Genomic DNA, 17,972 nt, shown 5'->3' on the forward strand with positions numbered 1-17,972 from the left:
GTTTCAGTCCCTTGAATAAACTTTTGGGTAATAAAGCCATCATCTTTTGTTCTCCCAGCATGAATTTATGGGGAACTAACAGAAGAATTTTAAAGAAGTGTATTTTAGGTCACTCTTGGTTCAGTGTGGCAGCTTGATTGAGATGGGGTCAGACTGGAGAGAGGAGACATAAGTTGGGGGCTGTCACATTGATCCAGGTGAGAGATGGTACAGTAGAAATTCTTAGGACAGGTTCCTAGATTACAACAGTTTCCTCTTTTCTGGAAACATTGCCAGTACTATGTGACCTTTAACCCCTTCCCAGTCCTGTGACTATAGTTCATTGGTTCCAGTAGCACTTGGCCCAATGTGGGACTTTTGAATCTGGGGACAAAGAATAATCTGCTTTCTCTGAGAAACTGTCTGACTTGGACTAGATAGCTGTTGGCAGCCAAATTCCCATTTGTGTAGAAGAAGTTGATCTAGAACAAAAGTAGATTAAGCCAACAGAGAATGAGAATTCTACTGGCATTTGCCTTTCAGCGGCACCCACCCTTCCCACAATGTGGTTATGGGAAATAAATCAGTATCCTTATTTCCTGTCTTCCTTAAGCTAGTTTAAATTTGTTTCTTGTACCGAAGGAGTCTTGATTCGCATAGATGGTGAATGCCCTAAACTAGGGCACTGAGAGTCTGGTTGGCTGATGTCAGATGTTAGGAAATGCAGTAGACAGAAAATGGTAATGGTTGTACTCTGGAGACAGTGGTTGATGCTTTGAAACAGTGGATGTGAGGATGGTGTTCAAAATGGAAGGAGTAAATTGAGCAAAGGCAGGTGTGCGGAGCAGCCTGCAGGTAGGGACAGCTTTGAGCTTGGCTGGGCTGTGGGAGGGTGTGGCGCTGGTATCAAGAGGTAAGAGTGGTCGTTAGAGCCAGATCCTGGATGCCTTACTGAGGTGTTAGACTTCATCTTACAAGGTGAACTAATGAAGACATGGATATTGGTGGCAACTGTTAATAAAAATCTCTTACTGGTTTGCAATGACAGAAGTGTCCTATTCTTAGATATGTGATGTACAGCATAGAGAGTACAGTCAGTAGTATTATAACAACTTTGTGTGGTGATGGATGGCACCTGAAATTAATAGGATATTGTATGTCCATTATAGTTCAGGAAAAAAAGTATCATATTCTGGAAAATTAGGAAATAAAGTTTCTAAAAAAAATAAAAATCACATTAATGCCATCAACATTTGATCTTTTTCATTTCTGTATTTAATAATGTATATATTTACAGTAGTTGAGATGCTGTATACTATAGTTTTTTAGTTAATTTTTTCTGCCACTGAATATGTCACAAGCATTTTTTGTCAGTATATTTTTTAGCAACATTTGGTGACTGTATATTATTCCACTGTGTGAACACATTATAATTTATGTACTCTCCCATCCTAAGTTTCTCATTATGAATAAAATTGTGTGGTACATAAAAATCTTTGTCCATGTTTCCTGTGTTTTTAGAATTGATACTTAGGGGTGAAGTTACATAACTTTTTTGATGATTTTTGAAAAGTAAAGTATTATTGAGATACAATTTATATCAAATTGTTTATCCTTTTTACTGTCCAGTTTTGAGTTTTGACAAATGCATGTAAGCTTGTAACTACCACCACAAGCAGAAAATAGAATAGTCCAAGGACTCCCCAAACTCTCTTAAACCCCAGTGTAGTCCCCTCTTTCTCCTCCTTTAGACTGACAACCTCTGATCTATTTTCTGTCCGTATAGTTTTCCTTTTCCAGAATATCATATAAATGGAATCATAGAGTGGAGTAGTTTCTGTCTTCTAGTCCCCAGAGATAGACTTCTAATCCACGTGCAAAACACATCACCGTATCCCAAGGCCCCCAAAGTCTCAGCTCATTACAGTATTAACTCAAGAGTCAAAAAATCTCGTTTGAATCTTGTCAGCTCTCGGGTTCTAAATCTGATTATCTAAATCAGGTATGAGTGAGGCTCTGGGTAGAGTCCGTCTTGAGGCATGATTCCTGTCCGTCTGTGAACCTCTGAAACTCGAGAAATGTCACGTGCTATCAAATACAATGCGGGGCAAACATGGGATACCAGTAATTGACATTGCTCAAGAAAAGGGAAAATGAAAGGACAACATTTTTAATTTTGGTGAACTCTGATTTATACTTTTCTTTTCTTTGAAGACCATGCTTTTAGTATTATATCAAAGAAATCATTGCTTAATCCAAAATAGTCTTATGTTATCTTCCAGAAGTTTTGTGCTTTTAGATATTTAGGTCAATTTTAGCATATGTATTTCGTTCAAGGTATGCACTGAAATCTGTTTATTTGCATTTGGATGTCTCAGTTGGGTAAAACAACATGCCTACTTTTTTTGAATTTACATTCAGTAGCGGTAGATGGACAAGAAACACCCAATATGATATGTTTGCAGTGGTGGTAAGTGCCATGGAGAATATAAAGCAGGGCAAGGGGGTGGGAGTGGGGACCGCTGTGGTGGATAGGTGAGGTTGTTACTGTGCTACATCACAGGGTCAGGTTAGAATTTCCTAACCAGGAAGGAAGAGAGGGAGAGAGCCATGTGCATTTCTGGTGGAAGAGATTTAGGCAGAAAGAATTCCTGAGGTGGCAGAGGGCTTGGTGTGTTGAAGCTGTGAAATGGGTAAGGAGGAGAGGAGGTCACTTAGAGTTGAGACCAAGGTAACACGTGGGATTTAAGTTCTTTGAGAAGCTGTTGGAGGGCTTTGAGCAAGGCAGGATGGACTCGGACTCAGTGCTCCTGCAGGAAGGGTTCTTCAGTGAGCATCCGAGGCAGTAGCCTCTCCTGGGAGCTTATTAAAGATGTGGACTCGGGTTGCACCCACACCCATCAGATCAGAATCTCTGACGGTAAGGGCCAGGCATCAGGGTTTTACAGGCTCTGTAGGTGATTCTGATGCATTTTACGGTTTTAGAAGCTCTGGTCAGACCTATGGTTTTAGAATATCGCTGTGGTTGCCTTGTGGAGGACAGACTGGGGAAGGCAAATGCAAGTGGGAAGAGCAGTTGGGATCTAGATGAGAAGCCACAGTGGCTGGGACCAGGGTGGTTGTGAGGGAGGTGGTGAGAAGCAGTTGGGTTTTATAGATGAAGCTGAAAGGATTTGCTAATAGATGGAGCTCAGAATGTAGAGGACGAGGTAAGTCATGGGTAATTCCATGGAAGAATGGAGCTGGAGCTGCCGTTTATGGAGATGAAGGAGCAGTGGGGACTTTCTTCTGTTTAGGGGCGGTGATGAGGTTGGCGCGGGAGACGCATCTGGGATTTGGGTGAGTTAAGACGGAAGTGTGTGGGAGTCTTGGGAAGGGAGGGGTGGGCATTTGGGCAGCTGAGCTGTGGGGTCTTGCTTTTATTCCTGACAGTGGAGGTGTGTTTATACAAGTTAAGGTTAAAAATGATAATATAGTTAATAATAAATTAGTTTTTTCCTAATCACAAATTATGCATATTTTATCTAATCTGCCTCTAACAGGTATTGGAATAAAGTTAACTACAGCTTTCTGTGAAAATGTCAGTTCTGATATCACAGAGTGTAATAAATTATGTAGAAGAAGAAAACATTCCTGCCCTGAAAGCTCTTCTTGAAAAATGCAAAGATGTAGATGAGAGAAATGAGGTAAGACCACGTCCCCCCCGCCTTTTTTTTTTCCATGTCTAGTGTGGGGCTTGAACTCATAACCCTGGAATAAGGAATTAGATGCTCTACTGACTAAGCCAGGCAGGCACCCCCAAGACCAAGTTTCTAAAATTAAGTTCTTTTCACAAATATTTGTTGACTACTGACTACTGTGTACAAGGCATTGTGCTAAGAATACAGGTGAGTATGAAATATAAAGTTAAGCTTGGTCAGATTGTTAAAAGTACTTCAAAGGGGCACCTGGGTGGCTCAGAGGGTTAAGCCTCTACCTTCAGCTCAGGTCATGATCTCAGGGTCCTGGGATCGAGCCCCACATCGGGCTCTCTGCTCAGCCTGGAGCCTGCTTCCTCCTCTCTTTCTGCCTGCTACTCTGCCTACTTGTGATTTCTCTCTCTGTCAAATAAATAAGTAAAATCTTAAAAAAAAAGTACCTCAAATTCCATACTTTTGGAATACATTTGAACTTACATGATTGAATATGGAATTTAGATTTATGATTGACTCTTCTTTTAGATGAAATAATCAGTACTTGGGAAGTTTGATTACTAAAGTCTGAAGTGTTTCTAGGAAGTTTTAAAGAACTTCTAGACCCAGTCTTTTTAGAAATAGATTAACTAGATAAAATATTTCAAATATTTTCTTTAATGGAATCTTAGTTCTTTTTCTGACTTATTCATTCCACACACTTAGGGATTTTAAAGAGCTTACATCTTTAAGACAGTTAAATAGGTCATGTGTTTTGTTTAACAAGATAGGGAAGTATATATTTACCATTTTCATTAACTTCTATTAGGTATTTCTATTCAACAATTAAGTAAGCTGTTGACTGTATTTTATCATGCAGCACCATATTACAGCATTTTAGGGACTAAGAAACTTTTTGTATGAAATTTTTAAGTGTCAAAGTTTGTATTTTAAAAATTTAAGAAAAATGAAACTTTAGGGGTACCTGACTGGCTCAGCTTGAAGAGCATGTGACTGTTTATCTTGTGATGGTGAGTTTGAGCCTCACATTGGGTGCAGAGCTTACTTAAAAATAAATGAATGTATGAATGAGTGAATAAACTTAAGAAAAAAACCCAAAACTTTCTTAAAACTGTATTTTCAATGTAACGTAATTTTTTTTTGCCAGTGAATAAGGTGAATGAGGAGTGATACGTATATATGTATGTCTGTATGTGTATACATATATGTGTCTGTGTATGCAGACATATAAAGAGTTTCATTTTTTTTGCTGTGGGGAAAAAACATAAAATTTATCATCTGAACCATTTCATTTGTGTTCATTCGTGCAACTGGTGCATAATGTTGTGAAATATCTCCAGAACTTCTTCAAATCTCAACCTCCGTACCTGTAGAGCAGCACCTGCCTCGTTCTTTCCCTCGCAGCCCCAGGTAACTGCTCTTCCACTTTCTGCTCCTAGGAGTTGACTCCTCTCAGTACTTCATAAAAGTGGAATCATAAAATATTTGTCTTTGTGACGGCTGATTTCACTTAGCGTAATATCCTTAAAGTTCAATCATGTTGTGGCATATGACAAGATTTCTTTCCTTCTTACTTTTTTATTTTTTAAAAGATTTTATTTTATTTATGTGAGAGAGAGAGAGGGAAAAAACAACAAAGGAGCAGTGAGGAGAGCAGAAGGAGGGAGGAGCAGGGAGCCTGATGCGGGACTTGATCCCGGGACCCTGAGATCATGACCTGAGCTGAAGGTAGACACTTCACTGATTGAGCCACCCGCACATCCGGATTTCTTTCCTTTTTAAAGCTGAATACTATTCCATTGAATTTTGCTTATGCATTTATCTATTGATGGACATTTGGGTTTTTTCTTCCTCTTGTCTATTGTGAATAGTGCTGCTATGAACACGAATATGCAAATATTGCAAATTTTTTTAAAGTTGTGGAATCAGCAGTTATTACTTATGATTATGATTATTATTTTTGACCTAGGTTACCTGATTTCATTAAACACTAACTGTCATAAAGAAATCTTAAAGATTTTATTTATTTATTTGACAGACAGAGATCACAAGTAGGCAGAGAGACAGGCAGAGAGAGAGAGAGAGGGAAGCAGGCTCCCTGCTGAGCAGAGAGCCCGATGCGGGACTTGATCCCAGGACCCTGAGATCATGACCCGAGCCGAAGGCAGCGGCTTAACCCACTGAGCCACCCAGGCGCCCCTCATAAAGAAATCTTAACATAGAATTTTGTTAATGCATAGCAAAATTTGTTATTGCGATAACCTTATGGGAGTTCATGATTTTATCGGATCAGCTCCTTTAATTTGCATAGCAACTCTATAAAGAATAGTGCTGTTATTTATCTTGATTTACAGGTAAATGGCTTAATTCCTTAGCTTCCTATTCCAGATACTGTCTGGTAGAACCCAAGTTTGAACTCTGTTCTATTTTATTTCAGACTGTAATCTGTTTATGCTCTATTGCCATTCTTTGCATTTTCAGAATAAGTTCATCTAATGATGTGCCGATATTTTCAGTGTTCCTATATGTTTTGGTTAGAGCACAGTATGTTTTGGTTAGGTAACTCTTATGTGATTATGAGTTGTCAATAATTGTTCTACATAAATAAGAGAGAAAATTTGTAACTGGAGATTGTTGTTATAAAGAACTGCTTAAAAGAGTAGTTGTTTTATTAGCATTTAACTGATACTAATAATATTTATTTTTAAAATTTTTAATATTTATTTATTTATTTAGAGAACACACAAGAGAAGGGAGGTGCAGAGGGAGAGGGATAATCTCAAGCAGACTCCATGCTGAGTGTGGGGCCTGTTTTGGGGCTCGATCTCACAACCCTGAGATCATGACCTGAGGTGAAATCAAGAGTCAGCTGCTCAACTGACTGAGCCACCCAGGCACCCCTGATTTTAATGGTATTTATATTTAAGTTTAATATTGCATTGGTTGAAATTGGAGTTTTAAAATAGTGGTTGGAAACAACCTGGATTGTTTAGTTATGGCTCAGTGTGAAGGTTGGAGAGAAAGTAGCTTTCTCAAGGCCCTTTTTGGCATTTTGCTTCTATAGCTATGGATAAAATGTAAATTTTTTAGAATTCTGTAAAGTTGTATGGATCCTTTCTTTCTTGCTCTTTAAAGTATTTAATTTATATTAATGTGTTTTATCAGTTTTGAAAAAGTCTCTTAAAGATTACATCAATAAAATAAAATAATGTGGGGAAAATGGCCATACTGTGTTTTAGCATACAATTGGCTGCCATAAATAAATGCTAATTTCTTGCCTCCTTTTCTGTCTGCTTTATTTATAAACTAGGTAGCTCTTGGCATGTGAATATTCTCGATGATGATGAATCTTTGCCCTGAGTCTCTCCACTTTCCTTTCCTTTCTTCCCTCTCCTCTCCTCAAAAAGAACAAAGTTACTCTCAGCTCTTCTTGGTACAGGATTATAGTGCTGAGGTTGGGCAGTATTCTCCTAGGAAGATGAAGTGGGACTTAAAATTCAAGGAGTGCATTTTGGTAGTTGAGCTAGTCTAACTACCGAGTTGTCCTGGCTACTTGGCTAGAGCAGTATCATGGGATTATTTCCAGCTGCAAGGGAAGCTGAACAATGTGGGGTTTTTTGTTTTTGTTTTTGTTTTTTTTTAGCTGAGCACATTGCTAACCAAAATCCCCTAAATAAAATCCCATCACTCTGGATACTGGAGAGACAACTAATATTTAGTTTTTGCAAGAGAAACTGATAACTACTCAGGTCTTTTGTCTGGCTTGTTTCTAGTTACGAGATTTATACCATCTTTCTTATTTGTGTTAGAGGTATTTGTGCACATTTATGTTATTTTTTTCCCTTATAGTCAAGAAGCACCTGTCTCTGTGAACAATCTGAAATGTGACTGTGACCCCAGAAAGTAAACAGAAAGCTTCTGAGTCTCTGCAATTACTAATCTGAAAACTCTAATGTAAAATTCATACATCCTTAGGGCCATGGATTCAGGAATAATTGGCTTTAATTTATGTATCATACCGATGTCCTAGTTACGTCATTTTTTATCTCAGGTGATTAGAAGGGAGAAGGATGCTATAGAAAGTTTGTCAGAGGGTGTTAGAGCTGGCAGAGGCAAGCTGGATGTAATAATTGATGTCTGTAGTTATGACTCAGTTGTGAACATGATGTTTAAGGTAATCTGTTCAACAAGTAGTAAGTAATATGTGCATTGCTTTTGAAAATAATGGTTATCATACTATATAATCAAATTTAATGTTTAAGGGATAAACTTTTTCACCTGGAAAATCTATTTGTGCATAATACCTCATTCCATAATGACCTTGGTTGAATGACATATAATTTAGTATCCATTGTTATATAAGAATGTCTGTATTTAATCTGTGTATTTTTGTACTTTGTTTAAAGGAGTATTTGTGTTTAACCCTTTACCTGTATTACTCTTATAATAGACTGTTTTATTTTGTCAGTTATTATAATTTGCTTTTTTTGTATGTTGCCACTGACAGATTTTTTAATTTGTTGAAACTTTACTTGCTCATTTATTTAACAAGTATTTGAGTACCTGTGTGACAGTCACTGTCCTTCGCACTGGTGATACAATATGATGATGATAATTGTATTATTTTTGCATCTACACTTATGTTGGTTTTTTCCATACAGTGAAATATTATTTTCAGGTGTACAATTTAGTAATTCAGCACTTCCATACAATACCCGGGGCTCATCGCAAGTGCACTCCTTAATCTCCATCACCTGTTTAGCCCATCCCCCATTCATCTACCCTCTGTTAACCATCAATTTGTTCTCTTTATTTTGTTTTATTTTTTGAACAACTTTATTTATTTATTTATTTATTCATTAGAGAGAGAGAGAGAGAGACAACAGCGAGAGAGAAAACACAAGCAGGGGGAGTGGGAGAGGGAGAAGCAGGCTTCCAGCTGAGCAGGGAGCCTGATCCTGGGCTTGATCCCAGGACACTGGGATCATGACTTGAGCTGAAAGCAGACCCTTAATGACTGAGCCACTCAGGCTCCCCTGTTCTCTATATTTTGGAGTCTTTTTCTTGGTTTGCCTCTCTTTTTTGAGGAATACAATATTAAAGAAAACAGACATGCTTCTCACCGTCAGAGCCTTTAGGAGAAATGGACAATGATCAGTTACTAATCACACAAATAAAAGTAATTACAAATGAGGATTAGTATACTAAAGAAAATTAGAGTGCATTAGTTAGGGTTCCTTGAGGGGTTGATGTTCACCCAAGAGTTGAAAGATAGGTGGTAGTTAATTGGGTGAGACAGAGGGAAAACTTTGTGTGAGGATCCTGAAGTGGGAAAGAGTTTAAGGGTATGTTGGTGAGGAGGGAATGGCACAGAGTAAGTTCTAAGGTAGTCCTGCCATGGCTACTGTAAATATTTTGGTTCTGATCCAAAAGAGCACTAGAAAACCACGAGGATTTTATGCAGAGAAATGATGCCATATTAGCATTTAAAAGAAACACAGATATTTCCCCCTACACTGATATACACATAGTAAGTAGATGTTTAAAAGAATAATTTGTCTAATTGAACTTAATTTTTGGTGTACATTTTGTCTTATATACCTTAGTATGTTTTAACACCTTCAGTACTATCACTGTGAGCCCAGTGCTCCTCCTCTGTTTCATTGACGGCACTTATGGAAGATGACTGTGTGTGTACCTACTTGGGGTAGGTGAGTCTTGCTGCTGGAGGGAACCCATCACAGGACCTGGCCGCCCAGGCCCTGCCGCACTGTCTCAGAGCTCAGGAATTACTGTCTCTTACTTCTGTGGCTCATTCTAGGCACCCAGGCTGGGCAGTCGTGGTGTAATGAGAAGAAGCTTTAATTTGAGTTAAGGTTTTAAGGGAGATCTTAAAAAACGATATACACATTATATATAACACCTGTATTGTTTCTGTTTATTGTTTTATTTTCCTGCCTCTTGCCCTAATGAACATCTTACACATACAGTTAAAATCACATTCTATATCATATTCTATCTGGTATTGTTAGAAAATTTGGTTACCATAGATTTGCTAAGATTTTTATACACATTGTAGTAACTACTTTTCAGAGCCTAGTGTTCATGTTTTACTTATTTTGAATGAAATTGTAGTGCCGAAACCAGACTACTACTGCTGTAGTGAAAACATGTTTCAGGGACGCCTGGGTGGTTCAGTCGGTTAAGCATCTGCCTTCTGTTCTGGTCATGATCCCAGGGTCCTGGGATGGAGTCCTGCATTGGGCTCCCTGCTCAGTGGGGAGCCTGCTTCTCCCTCTGCCTGCTGCTCCCCCTGCCTATGCTCTCTCTCTGACAAATAAATAAAATCTTTAAAAAAAAATTTCGTTTTCTCTTTGACTTCTATATTATTAGCAGACTGAAAAGATTTCAAAGGTGTTTCTAAATTTAAATTCTGTAAACAAGGTTTAACATACCGTTGTGAAAACGTAAGTGCGGTCTGTCTAACTGCGGTGTTCCATAAAGCCCTGTGTGTCTTTTTTTATTCTCTAGTGTGGCCAGACCCCGTTGATGATAGCTGCTGAGCAAGGCAATCTGGAAATAGTGAAAGAGTTAATTAAGAATGGAGCTAATTGCAATCTGGAAGATTTGGTATATATTAAAATAATCTACTTATTTGTTGTCTTTTTCTTTTCCTTAACTTTGTCCTTTGTTTTTAAGAAGTGGCTCAGAATTAGTAGATTACAGTTACTCTTTCAGATCTAGCTTAACTTTGCCTAATAATATGCTAAGTCAGTTTTTAAAGGGGTGATGCAGGAGAGAAATTTTTATTTTTATTATTATTATTTTTTTACTATATGCTGGCTAACTGAACATAATAAAAAATGAAAAGAAGTAAAACATTTTTACTTTAAATGAAAAACTTCAGCTCTTCATTTGTAAGTATAGATGGCTCTGGCTGAATAGGAGCACATATGTTTGGGTGCTTGTGGCCTTTCTTTAAAAATCAAGGGCAGTAGTTTTTTCTTTACCGCGTAGTTTCTAAATTTATTGTATGGGATCGCCTTAGATTGATAGCCAGTGAACATGCTCTTAAATCTGATGACAGCCTCTTTATTTCAATTTGTAGTAAGGGTTGCCAGCCACAAGGATTAGCTTTAAGGTTTCGATTGTCATCTTTTTTTTTTTTTTTTTTAAAACAAAACAAAACAAAACAACACAGTATGTGATTATACGAGCCGTGAAAAGACTGCGCGAGTGCTCGGGCCCCACAGCTGATGTGCAGAGACATTCTTAACAGAGCCCGTGCTGCAGTGTTATTTTAGAGTGGTTCAGAGTGGGCCAGATCATGTCAGTTTGGTATGATCATTTGGTATGTAAGCCTGAATTTAGTGTTCCTCACTTTGGATTGTTATTTTTGGTATTGAAATGGTGACATTGGTGACTGTGTGTTCAAGGATAACTGGACAGCGCTTATATCGGCATCAAAGGAAGGGCACGTGCACATCGTGGAGGAACTGCTTAAATGTGGGGTTAACCTGGAGCACCGCGACATGGTATGTATGTCAGTTATGATATGTTGTTTAATTCGCTGGAATCTTAATGTAATACATACATCTGCAACATTGTATTTTTGTGTGTGAGGTTATATTATAATAATGCTTTTAGGATTTGGGGCTCGGCATTGATGACTCACAAGAATGTGTGAAAACCCAGGTGATATAATGACCATATTTTAGAATACTCTTAGTCATCATTTTCAGTTTATTTCAGAGTTTAAAATTCAGAAATATTATTAAAAACAACTCATTAACTTTTAGTATATTAGTGTTTTAAAACTTTATGAGAGAACGGTTTCTTTAAGAGGAACTTAAAGAGGGACAGTATAGTTAAAAAAAATATTTTCAGTTGTTTAAAGTTATAACTTTCAGAGTAATATTTATAAATCTATTTTAAAAATGTGATTGTGTTCAGACATGCCATCTATACACATTACAGGTTTAACAAGAAATGATTCTTAATTATCTTAGTTCTTATGTGTTCCTGGCATCTCCTTAAACGTAAAGATGAAGAAAGAGATCATTTCCAGCTCATTTTTTCTGCAAAATGTTCAGCCTTTTCCAAAGTTAATTTTAACAGTGGAAGAGAGGAAGGAATTGATCTGCCTTGAGGTATAAAATGTGTACTGCTCCGCTGATAATGCTTTATGAAGTGCAGGCGGTCTGAGTTTGTAAGAAACTGCAGGGTTCTACCATCTTGATTATAATTTACACAGTGTGCTTCCCTGTTAATCTTGTATGTATTCTCAAACTGAATGAAGTAGGTGGTATACTTATAGGAAAACACAGAACCATTTATATCCTACTTATTTGTGAAAAGAAGTTAAAGTATATTGCTATAAAAGTTGAGAGAGAAAAGATCATGATGTCAGTAACCTAGGTAGAGGATGGGTCGGTGTGGCAGGTGAGAATAAAATGTGGTGTTCTCATCTTACTGGTATATAACGTAGAAGGGAAATGGGGGGGTTCCTAGTTCTCAATATTTTATTAAAGGCACCAAACCAATTAATCAGGTGAATTAATATTAAGTGTCTATTCTATGCCTGGTCTCTTTATGTGCTTTTTAGCTTCTCTCTGGTTAGCTGACTTCTCAGAACAATCCTCTGGGCTAGGGATTCATCTTGTTCTCAGCGCATATAGTTCAGGAAATTGAAACTGAAAGAAGTACCCTTTGCCCAAAGCAGTCAGGCTGAGTGTTGAACCCAGGTCTGCCTTACTCCAAAGTTTTTTCTCTATTGCTTTTCCACATGTATTAATAGGGAGTTAGGAACCATAAAGTACACATTATGAATGTGTCAAACTTAGTAAGATTTGTACAAAATGATCTTAAGCTTTTTTAGTTTTTAATATGTTTATTTCCCCTAAGTAATTACCACAGTATCTTTTAACATATTTATGGAGTCTTCATGTTTGGCTTTAAAACACCAACATTGGGGAAACTGAGGGCTGCGTCTCCCTGAATAGTTAGTGTTGAGGGACCCTAACCTCATAGGACTGGGTGGGTGGTAGTAACGGCTGAGCTGTGAGGGAAGGCAGAGTCCCTTGGACCTGTGCAGGGGAGGAGAGTGACCACCAGGGGTTGTCTTTGGGTCCAGGAAGAACCAGAATATAACATCTCGAAGTCTAGTGGGAATTTTTTTTTCATGTAAGGATTTTTTCTTAAAAGGACCTTTGTGGGTGCTAAACTAAAGGTATTCTAATCTTTTCATTCTGCAAATTCGGGTATAGTTTTCTCCTAGATTCTTGCATAGGGTGACATTATACAAATTAAAAGGAGAGCATGATAGTCAAACAATTCTGGGCAGGCATTTTAAAGATTAAAATGTTGGTGTATGTAAGACTTTATAACAAATGCCAGGCTCTATAATTTGACCTAAATTAATTGTCAGCCTTTCCTAGTCTTTGATGACCTTAACCCTTTTGAAGATTACTCCTCTGGCATTTTTATTTTTTATTTTTTGCTTTTTATTTTATTTTATTTAGATTTTTTTTTTTTAAAGATTTTATTTATTTATTCGACAGACAAAGATCACAGGTAGGCATAGAGGCAGGCAGAGAGAGAAAGAGAGAGTGAGAAACAGGCTTCCCGCTGAGCAGAGAGCCCGATGTGGGGCTCGATCCCAGGACCCTGGGATCAGACCTGAGCTGAAGGCAGAGGCTTTAACCCACTGAGCCACCCAGGCGCCCCATAGATTTTGTTTATTAGAGAGAGAGAGGAGTGCATGCATGAGAGCGGGGGGAGGGGCACAGGGAGAGGGAGAAGCAGACTGTCCACTGAGCAGGGAGCCCCATGTGGGGCTTGATCTCAGGACCCCAAGATCATGACCTGAGCCACCCAGGGACCCCTCCTCTGGCATTTTTAGGATGTCTCTCAGTTTAGATTGTTTGATGTGTCTCACGATGAGGTTGGGATTGTGCTCTGCTGGGTAGGATAGCACAGAGATGGTGTTCTCAGCGCACCACATGTAGGTACATAACAGCAGGCCTGTCGCTGGTGAGGTTAACCTTGATCTCTTGGTTAAGGTAGTATCTGCCAGATTTCTTCACTGTAAGCTTACTATTTCCCCCTTTGTAATTACTAAGCATTTTGGAGAAGATACTTTGAAATTATACAGATGTCCTGCTTTTGAGTGAACTTTCATTTGTTTTGCCATCTGCCAATATATCTTGCATGCAGAGTTATTAGTGTGGTGTTATAATGGTGATTTTTCTACTTCCCTCATTCCCTATATATACATTGATTAATTCGAATTCTTCTGTGAGGAAGAGTTCTTTCTCTTTCCATGTCTCTATGGATCTGTATGTTAGATCTATAGATACATGTACTCTGATGAATATTTATTTTATTATTTGGGTTATAATTTAGTTCTGTGCTTACTTTCCTGCTCGGGTTGTTCCAACTTTGGCCACTGGGAGCTTCTGTGCCCTTTTGAGATGTCCTGCCCTATCCTTTGTTTTTAAGCCCTTATTTTCTGGCATCCCATACTTCAGGCCCAGGTTTATCTTGTATTTTATCTGTCTTATTTTCCTAATTATCAGCTCTGGAATCAATCAGTTTTCCAAGGAATCATGGTTTCTTTTATTGGAAAATGTTATTGAGAAGCCAGTATCTTGGTTTAGGTGTTAGGTGTTAGGTTTAGGTGAGCTTATTGTTACGGGGGTGTCACTACCTATAGTCCTTCTCAATGGGTAAACATAGAAAATACATGCCTGTATACTAACTCTTAAATATACATGCATCTATTTCTATCTTTGTGTGTGTATTTTTAAAGAGACCAGGTTGATACTGCAAACCAATTTGTTATCATCTTTTCCCTTTCCTTAATTTGTAACTCTTTTCTGATGGTGAGAAATTGGGCTCTATTATCTACACAACATATTTACTTATTTGTTTAACTCTAGTATACATATAAAGCAGTTCCAGAATTGCTAATCAATACTCTGAGAGAAACAGATTTACCTACTAGGTACAGTGTTTGTGTTCAGTTCTTTAACATTACAGTATCCAGCCAAAATACTGCTTTCCAAAGTTACCCAGGGTTAGCATCTAAGTAGTTCTGTGATTATGTGATTCATTTGTGATATAGTTAGATGCATTTGGCCCAGTCTGTATTCAATTTTTTCTTTCCGTATTCTGGTTGATTTTTACATTTGCATACAGTTAAGTTCACTCCTTTGGTGTATAGCTCTGTGGCTTTTGACAAGCACATACTGTCTATGTCTCCCGCCACGTTCCGTATAGAGCGGTTCCACCCCTCAGCGGCACTCCTACCTGCTCCTTTATAATTGTCGCCTCTACCCACTTCTCAACCATTTCGAACCACTGATCTGTTTTCTCTTTCTACAGTTGTGCCTTTTTCCGATCAGGGCAAGTATTTTTTTAATCTCCATTTTAGTGATGATGAAAGAGACTGAGAAGGATTAAGTGATTTATATTGTCAAAACGGAATGTGGGTTAAATGCTGGTTTAAAAAAAACCAAAACATTTATTTCTTCATATAATTTGATGACATTGGTCTTTTTTACTGAACTGCATTATAGCTGAAGAGAAAATTGCTTAAAATAAAAAAGAAAAGAAAAGAAAATTGCTCCTGTAGTTAGAAAATAAAATATCACACTGATCATTCACACTTGGTGAATTCACCCTGAAAATCGTGATCTGCAGATGTCTGCCTTAGCATCCTCTCTTTTTTAGCAGAGGTGCTGTACTGATCTGGGATTTATAGGATGTGTTTAAATGCAGCAGTTGAATGTGATTGCTAGAAATCCTCTCTAGAAAAAAAAAAAAAACTAGACTCATGCAAGAATATCTAGGGACATAGAAAGCATTTCAAAGAAAAAATTTTTAAACAGCCAAAATAAATCTTGGAAATTTGAAAAATCTAACATGAATGTTCTCTATTTTAGTTTCCATGATATAGTCAACATTTGGAGTAATCACTTACGGAATTAAGAGATTTGACTTATTTCAGATACTATTTGTTTTTTGGGGAGTTTGGGATTTAAAACTACATAGTAGTGTCTTAATACACAATGGTTTTATATAGAAATATTCAAAGAAGGAACTTCATTAATGGCATTTTTGTGCTTGGCACAAAATGACAAAGTTTTCTCTCTTCCCAACTCTTTTGTCCTTAGGGAGGATGGACAGCACTTATGTGGGCATGTTACAAAGGCCGGACCGACGTGGCGGAGTTGCTTCTTTCTCATGGTGCCAATCCGAGTGTCACTGGTTTGGTAAGCGTTTACAAAAATTTCACTCTAATATAAGTGGTAAGTTCTCTTAGGTAATACTTAAGGCTGGTTATATTTTAGACTTTATATTAGATAGAAATTAGCTAGATCTTACTAAAAATAATAATGCAGGATATGATTTCAAATCACAGTGAGAATTTTTTTCTCAAGATAAGCTTATTTCTCAGTTTTTGTCAACAAAACAGTAACTCTTAGAGCTTAAATGTTAATTATAACTATATAACCTTTCAGAAGGAGATTTTGAAATCTCTGTGTCATATTGCCTGTTTTCTGTGGGTATGCATTCTTACTCTAAGTTTATTTAAGGAAAAGGGGTGTTTACCAGATACCCATGCCATTTCTCCATACATCTCTTTACATGATAATACATGCCTTACTACTCTGCTCGATCTCACACTGCAGGTTGAGAGATTATCCTTCTGAGAGGGGATATCCTTTTTTACTGTATACATATGTCAGATAATCATGTTGTAAACTTTAAATATCTTGTGATTTTATTTGTCAGTTAATAAAGCTGAAAAAAGGAGAAACTTAATTCAGGTTAATAGAAGGATTACGTAAGTTAGTGGAAGGATTATATTATACCTTTCTCTTACTAGTCTTTCCTGTTGGCTAGATAATCATATTAAATGTATTAATCTGTAAAAATAAATGTGTTCATACAACTATCATATGATCTCCCTGATATGAGGAAGTGGTGATGCAACATGGGGGCTTAAGTGGGTAGGAGAAGAATAAATGAAACAAGATGGGATTGGGAGGGAGACAAACCATAAGTGACTCTTAATCTCACAAAACAAACTGAGGGTTGCTGGGGGGAGGGGGTTAGGGAGAAGGGGGTGGGATTATGGACATTGGGGAGGGTATGTGCTTTGGTGAGTGCTGTGAAGTGTGTAAACCTGGTGATTCACAGACCTGTACCCCTGGGGATAAAAATATATGTTTATAAAAAATAAAAAATTTATAAAAAAAAAAAATGTGTTCATAATATACATATATATTTAAGGTTGAGTGCATCTTATTAGCTGATAATGTCTTATGAGTATTACATGTTTTTTTAAAGTGGAGAATGATCTGTAACTTAATTTCTAAAAATATTACTTTGTGTTACTCCCTTTATTACTTACTTTTCTTAGCAAATGTTTGTTGTAAATATCCACCTAAAGGATTTTTCTTTCCCTCCCTCCCTTGCATCCTCCCTCCTCATCTCCTGTTCTGTGTGCCTACTTCCCCCCTACCTGTCTCCCAGCAGTACAGTGTTTACCCAATCATTTGGGCAGCAGGGAGAGGCCATGCAGATATAGTGCATCTTTTGCTGCAAAATGGGGCTAAAGTCAACTGCTCTGATAAGGTAGGTCAGCAGGATCTTTCCAGGTTCCAGTCTGTATTATGTGCACTCAGTGTGTCTAAATGCAAGGTTTTTCACGTGATCTCATGAGACTCTGCTGGCTAATATTCTATTGATACATGTTAATGTATTTTATATAGACAGATAGGTGGATCCTGTACACGTATTACCTACTAAGTGTCCCTCCTTTTTTTTTTTTTTTTTTTTAACATCACGTTCATCATTCTCTGGAGAATAGGGAAGATTCCATCTATTTTCATTATTTGCAGTTTTCTCTTTTAACTCTTACTCCTGCCTTCAGGAGGAAGGTAGCTGCTTTCCCTGGATGCTTGCCAGATCGATCTTTCTGAAATTCAGGTTTAGTTCTCTCTCTCTCATGCTCAAAGGCTGGAGACATCAGTCCCGGGTATGATGTGTGAAGACAGCCCTTGGCTCCCTTTCTGCCCTTTCTCCTGCCTTCTGAACCCTAAAACTGCTTTGCTGCTCGACTGCCAATGGGTACAGGTGCCTGGATTCAGCTGGTTTTAGCCCTTCATGCCTTTGCATGTGCTCTTTCAGTGCGGAGAGCCTCTCCTCCTCATCTGCTTTACTTTCTGTCTATCCTGCACCCGGAGCTCATTTCCATTCGCTTCAGAATATTTCCCAGAATTTTGTTCTATT

The 17,972-nt window shown here is 37.8% G+C and overlaps 1 protein-coding gene across 10 annotated transcripts in view; it reads left to right on the forward strand.

Annotated features, from left to right (window-relative positions):
• The window catches only part of KIDINS220 (kinase D interacting substrate 220), a 92,631-nt gene that overhangs the window by 3,136 nt on the left and 71,523 nt on the right, over positions 1-17,972 (forward strand). For 7 of the 10 annotated variants that reach the window (XM_059132705.1, XM_059132708.1, XM_059132709.1 and 4 more), the window contains exons 2-6: positions 3,522-3,665; positions 10,203-10,301; positions 11,108-11,206; positions 15,848-15,946; positions 17,214-17,315. In XM_059132705.1, the coding sequence (XP_058988688.1) occupies positions 3,558-3,665; positions 10,203-10,301; positions 11,108-11,206; positions 15,848-15,946; positions 17,214-17,315 (507 nt within the window). In that variant the 5' untranslated portion in view covers positions 3,522-3,557. The remainder of the gene's footprint in view (positions 1-3,521; positions 3,666-10,202; positions 10,302-11,107; positions 11,207-15,847; positions 15,947-17,213; positions 17,316-17,972) is intronic. The other 3 variants (XM_059132707.1, XM_059132711.1, XM_059132715.1) reach the window with 1 other exon arrangement.

Source organism: Mustela lutreola, chromosome 9 (genome assembly GCF_030435805.1).
Source record: "Mustela lutreola isolate mMusLut2 chromosome 9, mMusLut2.pri, whole genome shotgun sequence".
Taxonomy (NCBI): domain Eukaryota; kingdom Metazoa; phylum Chordata; class Mammalia; order Carnivora; family Mustelidae; genus Mustela; species Mustela lutreola.